Source organism: Mytilus trossulus, chromosome 5 (assembly GCF_036588685.1).
Source record: "Mytilus trossulus isolate FHL-02 chromosome 5, PNRI_Mtr1.1.1.hap1, whole genome shotgun sequence".
Classification (NCBI taxonomy): domain Eukaryota; kingdom Metazoa; phylum Mollusca; class Bivalvia; order Mytilida; family Mytilidae; genus Mytilus; species Mytilus trossulus.
This window is the reverse complement of record NC_086377.1, coordinates 17,542,628-17,555,126: the sequence shown is the minus strand read 5'-3', so window position 1 is coordinate 17,555,126 and position 12,499 is coordinate 17,542,628. Positions and strand designations below refer to the sequence as shown.

The window sequence follows — 12,499 nt, the reverse complement described above, 5'->3', positions numbered from 1 at the left end:
TTAAATATAATCAGAATTGTTTAAAAACATAATTATACCAAAGTTCAAATTGATTGTAATGCATTTGAATACCGCCTAGTCGTTTTCTAACAAACATGCAATTAATTATAATTATATGAATTATAATTTCTTTAATCTATTAAAGACATGCGAAAACCGACAGAAGTGTAAACCATGTGATTTTATCACAAATTTCTCTATGCGGTAATTAAAACATAACCTGCAACAACCAAAATTCAAAATGTTTTTAACACTTTTAACTCAGTGTTTTTCAATGAATTTTCTTCAGTTCTTCTTTTTTACAATGAGCTTAAATTTCACAAACACATATCTTAAATGCAAATACTTCAAAAACAGTGACATCCGATAAACCACTATTTGTGAGCATTATGTGCGTTGAGCTCCTCTCTTAGAATTGAAATGAATACAATTTTAGATTGGGTCTTGTGATATTTGCAGACACACGTTTGACTGAGTTGTTCAACCAGCAGCGGCATCGACCCAGTGGTGTTAAACGTTATTATAGGTACCAGGATTACAAGACTCATCAGTGACGCTCAGATCAAAATAGTTTTAAAGCCAAACAAATACAAAGTTGAAGGGCATTGAGGACCCAAAATTTCAAAAGGTTGTGCAAAATACGGCTAGGTAAGTTATGCTTCGGCAAAGAAAAACTTTCGTTTTTCAAAAAAATTAAAAGTTTTGTAAACAAGAAATTTATAAAAATGACCATATAATTGATATTCATGTAAACATCGAAGTGTTGACTAATAGGCTTGTGAAACCCTTTTCTAGATATTGACACTGACAAATGACCTTAAACAAGGTATATGCAGAACGTGGGGATTTCAACTTCCCAATTGTCAACCTCCTAATTCTCCCAATAAACATACCACCTTCCCTATTGTTTGCTTTTAAAACATTAGCTTAGTGCATGTTCAAACTACATAGACTTCATTTACAGGAATGTTTTCGAGTTTAGAAAGGCATCTCTAACAGACAAATGAGAACACACGACTGAATTGTGCGCAACGTAAGTTTACGGTCGTTTGACCAAAACGATGTGTCTCTGTATTAATTCACCAGCCAACTATTTTCTGTTTTTGATTTAGTAATATACAAGAACAGTCATCTGATCTGTAAATTTAAGTTGATGTCATATATACTTGATGTTGCTAGTTTGACCAGTTGCAGATTTACATGACACACGATACATGTAATGTAGATGCAGACGCATTCACAAGCAACACAAATTATCTTTAAAACAAGTACAATCTTTTTATCGAGTGCAATCTTTTTCAAAAGTGTAGACCATGATTTTAAACCTTGGTGTGTGTCTTCTTATGGATTTATAAGTTTTGAAACTCTGCAATTTATTCTTGCCAATACTCAACGGTTAGAGGATAGTTTTTTCTTTCTTGTTCTTATTGAAAAAAATCACTTATACATATATGATGGAAAGCTTTTTATTTGCAAAAATAGTTGTACAACAATTGTTTTAACATTTAAGTTGTCCTTTGGGCACTTCCTGGCTCGAAATTGAATTCTGGTCGTTCAGGTGTCGTCTTTACACTCCTTGTAAAATTGCGTTTCGTCTTCTAAATTGGTAATAAAATAAAGAAAATAAATTTATTATTATACAGATAATAATTGATAACTGTGTAACAACATAGGTCTCCCCGAAGACACCCCCCCCCCCCGAATAAAAAACAAACAAAACATAACATCCAGTAAACAGCATTGTATCGCTATTCGCCGTACAGTTTATCTACTTTATTTACATACATTCTTTGAGAAATACGTTTGTTCTATGAATACGTCAAATTAAAAGTTGAACGTACAATAGTGTCTATTAAATTCAAACTCGTCACATGGTTCGTGGAAGAGGTACAGCAATGTCCGATTCTGACGATTTGTAGAGAAAGATAGCCAGTCAAACGTTTTTGCGAACACTCAACTTTTTACACCTTATAAGCAAATTATGAATAAGAACAACATTCAAAGGGATAAGTGAGAAGACGTCATAACGGACTGACAAAACATTGAAGTTTTAGAATTTTAAAATTGATTCCACTAGATGTTAGACCATAAGACTAAATAAATGTATAACAATGCTGTGGTATTTCGTTTTAAGTAATTATATACAAAGTCAAAGTAAGTATCGATATAAAAACTATCCAAAGATCTAACTACTGTATTGAATTGATATTATTTGTATAACAATTTATCAAAGAATCAATGGGTTTATATGGAGGATAACTAATATTGGCTTTATAAATTACATAACTGCATGGATATGATATCACGTTTAAAGAATTACGCAAGTACAGTCAAACTTCAAAATCAAATATGTATGTCAATGGAGTGATTTAGTACAAGTGTGGTGTCATCAATGGTAACGAACTCAAATTTTCAGTAAATGCATGACAATACTTTATATGTTTTACTGTACATGAATTTGAATTAACTACGCATTAACTGAATTAAATATATGAAGAAAACTCGATGAGAGCTCTAAGAAAACTAGTGAATTACTTTGAAATTCTGATGATCTTATTCCGTCTGTCTGCATAACTTTTTCTCTGGTGGAGACTTGTCTCTTTAGCAAACATGCTACGTATTTTTATTACCTAATACATAGCTGTTATTTTAATAACTTACTTTGGCAATTAGTCCCATAACAACTTCTTCGACATGTACAGAATAAGATAGATTTGATTCCAAACAAGTACCTCCATTTAGACATGGTTGATAGGAACAAGGTCCAGCTGAAAATATATTTGTTTCTCTGAGAAAATCAGGTTAAAAGTTTATTTATAACTCGGTCAATATCATAGCAAATGAAACATAGTAAATGATATTAGTACATAGCAATATAACATTTCCCACAGAAAGGAACCAAAAGCTAGCGTGCAATAAATTCTAATATTGCACTAGTGCAATAAATTTTGAAAAAATCATGACGTCATCAACGACAAAAATATCAGTTTAAACCATTTTTTATTTTTAAATATTATATTGTTATACAATAAAAGGGTTATTGCATAAATATTGGGGAACATTTATGCAATAACCCTATATTACTACGTTATTCAGTGATAATATTTAAAAATAAGTTTGTTTAAAAAAAGAAATATGTTGATATGGATCGCTACTAAATTAAATGTGGTATAATAAATATTGTCGTTAAAAAGAAAGCGAGATCCCCTTTTTAGTCTGAATTCTTCATATGAAACCAAATTTAAAAGCATATCTTTTGTTATATATGACATCATGTTTTAAAAGATGTTAATAGTAACGAAATTAATCACTTAGTAATTGACAAGTTTTGTAATTATTGCGTTGAATTAACAACTTTACATTGATTTCTCGAATACCCAGATAGACATGTTGAAGTTTATACTAGTCTGTTTTCTTATATCGAAAATATATTTAAAGTCAGATAAGTTAATATATATAGTTCAAATGCAAATAAAGACTTTCGTCATATTGTAGTTTAGATAGATAGTCATATATATTTTGATTTATAATTATCGAGGTTTTGGTCTCGTGTGATTCATAATCATTTTGTCGTGTTTATTTCGGATTTATATTGCACTTGCTGGAACTCTACCTTTAAATTATTCTTAGAAAATACTTGCTTCTACTCGAACTCAGTTTTTCAATCTATTTTATTCAACGTATAATGTTTTCTTACCCGAGCAGTAATATTCACTTCTTTGTGTATTGACTCATCTTTCGAAACCTAAATATGGATTCGAGTTGCATGGATCATTATTCTGACGAAAATAAAAACCAACATATATACATACATATATAAGAAAAAGTTAAGTAGAATCCGTATGCTGGTACAAATGTAACATTTAAGATAATATAATAAAGATAATAAAGGTTTCAATTCATCCCTTTTATATATAGAACAGAATAGTCAGGTTTTTTTTGGTATTGTGGCAATGTGTTGATATGTCATGAAACGTATGCATGTACTTTTGGTATTATATGGTAGAAGTAGAAGTATACGTACATGACACATCATCTCATTACCACAAGAACACACAAATAGCAAAACACAGCACGCGTATTTCGACTTAAACCAATTACGAGTCTGTACGTATAATATGTTATTGATACTCTGACAAATTTTCGAACAACAATTAAACTGCTTTGGTAAATACTACCTTGAAGGAAGCCTGATAATATAATTCTTTGGAAATGTGAAGTTTGCGGTTTAACACGCAAGCAAACCAAATTCAGGATCGTGTAACATGTTAACATGTATTTGATTCAGCATCCTACCAAAAGCTATTAGATTTAAAGATATTTGATACTTGATTTTTGTTTATCATTAATTGTTTTTAGCAGATAAGGACATTGATGACCTCTTTTTTCGTTGTTTAATGTTTTGTCATATGGCGGTTTTACTACTAGTAGTTATACAGGACTGACAAGACCGGTGGATATGTCTCATTTTGCAATCATAACACATCTCTTTATTCTAATATTTTCCCATGAAAATTAAACATCTGCTTTCACCAAATATATGCTACTGTAATTTCTGTTGTGGTTTCTTTGAAAATCATTCAGTATCATAAACATGATAAAGGATAGTTTCAATACTCGCATGAAACAGAAAAAAAACCCAACATGAACCAATTAAAACAAACAGGTCATTCAAAATGTTCTTTTATTGCAGTAAAACATCATACCAGAGACCATGCGTTAATTATTGAGAATATACCGTCTACAACTCTTAAATTTGTGTCATATAGTATTTCAGCTTATAAATCACAAGATAACAATGCATGATTGTAATTGATGCCAGTGCAATATTTCTGATTAGTTTTCTTATTCCATGATGTTGTAGGCTTTGATGACATGTGATTCTCGATAAAGGTTTTCACTTAAACTTCCAATCTTGATATTACAATTACAGGTAGAAAGTATTAGATATATAAATGCACCCGTTACAGTAAATTTGTTCATATTCGACGTTGTTTGTTAGACTGCCAATTTCCGTAAATTAGAACTCGTTGAACTCTAAATTAATGTAGCCTATAAACGTGTTTTTTTTTTTCTGTGTAATTTTTAAATTGATTAAATGGCATGAAAATTCCGCTTTTATTAAACCAGCAGGTCAATAATTACATGCATGATATAATTACATTGTTAAACGTCAGTGCTACTTAATCAAAAACCTGTAATTATTAGGCTTTTAATAGATATAAATGTATGTTTCGTTGACAGTTCTATGCCATCTTGCAATTAATTGCTAGCTACTTTGTGATAAAGTTACAAGACATTCGAAATAAAATGTATAACAGCATATATGTTTCATATTTCTTGTTAAATCAATTAGATGCTGCAGTTATAATTATATTTGTTTTAAATTGACAACTCCTCCCAAAAAAATTAAACAATTGAATTTAATTTAACGTCGGTGAAAATGTTATATTAAATCCCGTAATTATTCCTTACTTTTAAAATCTTGTAATGTTATAAAAAGTTTAGAGGTTTTATTGTAACGATACATTATACGCAACTTCTAAATCATAACAAGTTCGAGACAACAGTTTTTTTTATTATTATTTCTAAGTTAGAATAGAAGTTGCTGGTCGAACTTCTGTGTGAATGATATTATTATTACCTTTTCGTCTTGTTGTTTTATTGACATTAGTGTTATCTGTATCATTTAGTGTCGGATTACTCTTATGTTCCTTTTTTTGTAATAAAAAACTTGTAATAAATGGTGATATAGTTATATAGGAAACGGCAACAGTAGTTTTCCGCTGTTCAAAATTAATAAACTGATTGAGAAGAAAAACCTAAATCCAGGTTAAAAACTAAAAATGAGGGAAACACATCAAATATAAGATGACAACACAACAGAAACACAACATTAAGATGTAACCCACACAGAAACGAACTTTAATATAACAATGGCCATTTTCCTGACTTGATACAGACATTTCAAAACAAGAAAATGGTGGGTTTGCCCCTAATATAAAGTTATGGCAGTGTTTCATACGTTCGGTCTTCTTGTAAAGACCTTTGTTTCTGTCTCTTTCCTCAAATGTGTAATATTGGATGAATGTTGGTTAGGTAAAAACCATGCATAAAACAAATTGAATGATAATCCCAGTCATACATACTTATGAAGTCTTAAGCATTTGGCATATTAAACATTTCAAAATATTCATCATATTTAACAATATAATACAGTAGTTAAGAACACAAAATGTAATTTAACAATACCATAAATTTTTTAACAATAAAATATATTATTCAACAAAATGATGTATGACTTTTGATAAAATGTCACTATAGAAAACTCGAATAGATTTTACACCATACATCGCTTCATTCGCACGGAGTGCAGACGGTTTCTGGATAAATTAACAATGGTCAGCATTTTTTTTATTGATACAAACTTTGATACTAATTATTATGATAGTAATATGTATATCAAAGTGTGAACAGTATAATCTTCGATCTGTTGAATTGATAACAAGTTCATGTCCTACTGAAATAGAAGGATTCACACTTTTACCTTGTCTTATACATGTTGTAGATAAAGAAATATGCTAGGTAAGAAATCTATTCGTTTATTAATCTCAGTTTTAAAACCAACAGTGTATGGCCTACTAAGGAGGTGTATTTATAAAATTGTCAACCCGAGTAAGGGTTATTCTATGAGGGACTTTAGTCCTAGATTAATTACTCGTACTCGGGTTGATAATTTTGGATGTTGAGCGACTTGTTGATAATTTCTGTGTCATTTTGGTATCTTATTGAGAGTTTCTTCATTAGCTATCATACAACATTTTTTTATGTTAACAAGTCCATGCATTATTGCTATATATAAATTTCTTCAATGATTTAATACAGCTTGTTAATCCTTTGAAAATATCTGTCCAAATCACATTTTTAACTTAATTGTATTGACGCCGATCAGAATGCGTATGCGTTGTCAATCTTTATAGCAAACAAATTCAGTATTTGATAAAGATATAAGTAATTTGGAAATTTGACGTAAATCATTCAGCTAACAGTGTCTTTGTTTTCACTATAGAATTTCTGATTTATTATGTAACCGATATATCTAGGAAGGTGTTCGGTCCACGTTTAAAGATAAACGAAATGGTTTGAGTTCACGTGAACTTTTCGGTGTTACATTAAAGAATGCAATGAAATAGGCACAAGTGCATTACGACGTGAGAAGGCAATTAATTATGAATTTTAAATAGTAACTGTGTAATACGATTGAATACACTGGCCTCAATTCATAATATATATGCCGATATCACATTTTATTGTAGTATAACATAAATGATGATTCATTTGACTATATAAAGTTTGTGTTGCAAGGTGAACTCTTTCTGAGAAGATACTTACATTTATATATATTAAAACAGTAATAAATACATGGCAAAACAAAACATTTTTGTAGTCTTTGTTTAAGGGTATTTGTATCATCAATGTGATAAAAGTTTTGAAACTGATTTGTTCGCATCATAATAGTTTTAACGTGTTGTTGTATGGAAACCGAAACACATGATTACAACATGACATTACATGGAAGCACCTACAAAGAGGACTCGCAAACATTAGAGGAGTTTATCGAAGACGTTGAATTGACAATAAAGAGTAGGCCCACCCCAGAGGAAGAAAAGGTTAACTTTATAATAAGTCTGTTAGAGGGTCCAGCTAAAGAAGAGATAAGGTACCGACCACTCTCTGAAAAGAAAACAACAAAAAGTGTGTTGATTATACTGAGGGAAGTATTTGGTGAAAGGGAAACAATATCAGAACTATTGTCAGATTTCTATGTTTGCAAACAGGCAGAAACCCAGACACTACAAGAATTTTCACATATCCTCATGTGTAAGCTAGACAAGATATGCAAGCGAGACCACAAATGCATAATAGATCGAGACATTGTCTTGCGCAACCAGTTTGCTGAGAACTTAAGACCAACATGGCTCAAAAGAGAATTAAAGAAACGCATAAGAGGTACAAACACAATTTCATTTAATGATATTCGGGAGGAAGCAACTTTGCTCATGGAGAACGGCGATGTACAAGAAACTAGCCAACAACAAGACAACAGGACAGACGACTTTGAAGTCCCCATTTTCGCTACTCAAGCCAAACCATCTGGAGCTTCCGACATAGCAAAAGTACTTGAAGATCTCAAATCGGAACTCCAAAGCATCAAATCAGAGGTAAAAACGTTAAAAGAAGAAAAACAAGGAGCATATAGAAAACCAAGAGATTGTTACTATTGTGGTAAGATTGGGCACATAAAAAGAAACTGTCGCAGCTTCATCAGAGATCAAGGTAATGCTACACATAACCAAAGAAATGAAACAAATGATTTAAACGAAAACAGTCTACGGCAGGGAGCCGGTCCGTAGGCGCTGGTACAAATGGCTCGTCCCTTGTTAAGAAATCCGTTGGAAGTAGTCCTATTGTTGACATGAAAATTGGAGATGTTGTTGAATCATGTATTTTAGATACTGGATCAATGGTTAGTACTATTTCCGAATCGTTTTTCAATAAGATGTTAAAGTCAAATTTTGAATTGCATCAAGATAAGTGTTGGCTTCGGCTTAGGACAGTCAATGGATTAGACATTCCGTACGTTGGATATATAGAAACAGATGTATACTTACCTTTATTTGGTGAAACTATTAAGGACAGAGGAATTTTGATTTTAAAGGATTCTCCTGGAGTAAACAGGAAGGACTCGTCTGGCCTTATTGGTATGAACATTATATCTCAATGTATGGATCTTTTCAAAACTATAAACAACTCAGTTAAACCAGAACATTCTGAAATTAAGGGATTTGCAAGAGTAGCCGGAAGTTCTGAAATTTGTGTACCAGCTAGTTCTGTTAGTATTGTAACAGTTGTAGGACCAACACAGAAAAGGTCAAAGAACAAAATTATAAACATTGAACCGTTATCTAGAAATACAGAAGTTATGGTAATTGACTCTGTGTCAACTACAGAAAGAAACCGATATCCGGTGAGGATAGCAAATTTGAAATCAACTGATTTATGGCTAAAACCAAATTCTAGGATTGGTGTTATAAGAGAAGTTACTTGTTTGGTAAACCAAGAGGAATCAGAAGTAGAATTTTTTAAAACCAATGATAATGAAGAGACAATAGTTTTAAAGCTGAAATTAATGAAATCAATTTTAAACAAGACATTTCTCTGGACTTCTTAAAAGAATTAAACTGTACCGAAACTGAAAAACGGAAAATAGTGGATTTGATAGAGAAGCATCAAGATGTTTTCATATCCGAAGAGTTTGACCTAGGATACACCACTACTATGCAACATCAAATTAAGTTGTCTGATGATAAACCCGTAGCTCAGCCCTATAGACGTATACCACCAAGTCAATACGAAGAAGTTAAAGCGCATATCAAAGATCTTTTGGCGAAAAATATCATTAAAGAAAGTATAAGTCCGTATGCGGCCCCAATTGTTGTGGCAAGGAAAAAAGACCAGTCTATACGCCTATGCGTTGATTACCGGAAGTTGAACTTGAAGACAGTCCGTGACGCATTTCCGCTTCCACGGATAGATGAGACTTTGGATGCACTTCATGGAGCAAAATATTTTAGTACTTTGGACCTTGCTAGTGGTTTTCACCAGATTGCAATGCACCCCGATGACCAACAGAAAACTGCTTTCAGTACACCATTTGGGTTATATGAATATACTAGAATGCCATTCGGATTGTGCAACAGTCCAGCCACATTTCAACGGTTGATGCAGCACATTTTTAATGATTCCGTCTTCCAAATTTTGCTTATATACCTAGATGATTTGATTATTTACTTTTCAACAATAGAAGAACATTTGACAAGATTGGATAAAGTGCTAACGAAGCTAAAAGAACATAACTTGAAACTAAAAGGAAAGAAATGTCATTTTTTCAAAGAACAAGTAAAATATCTAGGTTACATTATATCTTCAGATGGCATCGCAACCGATCCAGAAAAAGTGGATGTTGTAAAGAAATGGCCGCAACCAGAGACTGTAAAGGACTTGCGCTCTTTTCTTGGATTTGCGAGTTATTATCGTAGATTTGTTCCCAAGTTTGCACACGTAGCTAGACCTTTATATCATCTTATCAGTGTTTGTAACAAGGAAAAGACAAAACAGAAGTCAAACAAACAAATGCAACTTTCATGGACAGAGGAATGCTCCGACGCATTTACACATCTAAAAGAAAATCTGACGACTGGTTTGCAGATTATAAATCTGGATTTATTCTAGAAACTGATGCTAGTTTCAGAGGACTTGGAGCAGTTTTAATGCAAAAACAAGGAAAAGATCTTCGTGTTATAGCCTATGCAAGCCGCACACTTAGGCCTAGTGAACGGAATGATGCCAATTATAGTTCTGCTAAACTTGAACTATTAGCCGTCAAATGGGCAGTAACTGAAAAATTGAAAGACTACTTACTTGGTTCAAAGTTCGAAATTATAACAGACCACAATCCTCTATCACATTTACAAACTAGTGGGAAACTAGCAGCAGTAGAACAACGATGGGCAGCTCAGTTAGCTCAGTTCAACTTTACAATTTCATATCGTTCTGGAAAATTAAATGGCGCCGCAGATGCTTTATCACGATTACCCAGTTACACGACAGATATACCGACCGATTTACGTGTTATAGCATACCAGAGAACCATAGAATCAATTCAATATGAAGTTGAGAGAAAACATGAACAGCCTGACAAAGATGGAATATTACAAGCGTTATGTAATGAAGTAAGTGCATTACCTAGATATAGTAACAGTGACATGAAACTAATGCAAAACAGTGACGATACGATTAAACAGTTTTTGATATACTTTAATGAACAAAGAAAACCGTCATCAAGCGAATGAAAGAGTCTCCTAAAGTAATATCTATGTTACGTCAAAAGGACAGAATGTTCCTCAAAAACGGGATTCTATATAGAAAGGTAACTGATCCACAACAAGGTGAAACACATCAATTCGTTGTACCAGAGGCTTTACAAAAGCAAGTGTTAGAAATGTTACATGAACAAGCAGGTCATCAAGGAATAGAAAGGACAACAAGCTTGATTCGTTCAAGGTGTTACTGGACAGGAATGTTCAAGGATATCGAAAACTACTGCAAGACATGCGAACGTTGTAATGTTGCTAAGATGCCATGTCCGCGCATATCAGTTCCGATGAGTCATTTGTTAGCAAGCAAACCAAATGAAATCCTAGCTATAGATTTTACGATTCTAGAACCAGCAAGTGATGGCAGAGAAAATGTTTTAGTTATAACAGATGTATTTTCGAAATTTACAGCAGCGATTCCGACACGAAATCAAACCGCAGCATCTACCGCCAAAGTACTAGTTTCTTCATGGTTCATGCGTTATGGAATACCTAAACGTATCCATTCGGATCAGGGGAGAAACTTCGAATCTGAACTTATTAGTGAGCTTTGCAATATTTACAACATCAAAAAGAGCAGAACTACTCCTTATCACCCACAAAGTAATGGTCAATGTGAAAGGTTTAATCGGACTTTACATGACCTATTTCTAACACTAACACCAAAACAGAAACAACAATGGCCAAATTTTCTGCCAGAATTAATCTTTACATACAACTCAACGGTTCATGCGTCTACAGGGTTTTCTCCATTTTATCTTATGATGGGTAGACAGCCTAGATTACCTGTTGACTCTCTTTTTGACTTTGAAGAAGATCGAAATATTAGTGACAATAGACATGAGTATATTTCTGAACATCTTAGTAAAATGAAGATTGTTCATGAAAAAGCAGGGGAGCACTTAAGGAAAGAAGCTGTTTTACGAGAGAAAGCTCATAACACAAAAGCGTCTGAACATAAACTTGGAGTTGGTACTCGAGTACGTATTCGAAATAGAGTACAAGGCCGAAATAAAATTCAGGACAAGTGGAATTCTTTACAATATCAAGTGATAAAGTGCTTAGACGCTGACCGTCATGTTTATCTCATTGAACCAATTGATAAATCTGGACAACCTCGCGTCGAAAATAGAACAAATTTACAAGTGTGCAAATTCAAACCACAAACAGACAGTGACAGTAGTTCATACGAAGACCCTATTGCAGTTGGATACAACGGATACCGACAGCTGAGACGATCAAACAGAACTAACTTTGGTGAACACTCAAATGTTTTTAATGAACCAAGGTCAACTGTTTAAAATTGTATGTTCATGCCTTTGACAATTTTTGACAATCAAATATTTTTTTGATATTGTACCAATGTGAAATGTTTAATGACTTTTAAAGTGATGTATGTTACATTTTCTAGTCAAGGTTGTTTACTAATGCTATTTGATTATTTGTTTAATTCAATTTTAAAAGTTGCCTGTTTGAATTTTTTTATTTTCTTGAAACTTGATAACATTAACTTTTTGCTGATTTTTTTCATTTTTGTGTTAAACATTATCCCATTGAAAGTT

At 32.6% G+C, this 12,499-nt stretch overlaps 1 protein-coding gene across 1 annotated transcript; it reads left to right on the top strand.

Annotated features, from left to right (window-relative positions):
* The first annotated feature begins 7,562 nt into the window (after nt 1-7,562).
* Nucleotides 7,563-8,414, top strand: LOC134717674 (uncharacterized). The gene has a single exon (XM_063580172.1). It carries the CDS (start codon nt 7,563-7,565, stop codon nt 8,412-8,414), a length of 852 nt encoding a protein of 283 aa, XP_063436242.1.
* The last annotated feature ends 4,085 nt before the right edge of the window (nt 8,415-12,499 follow it).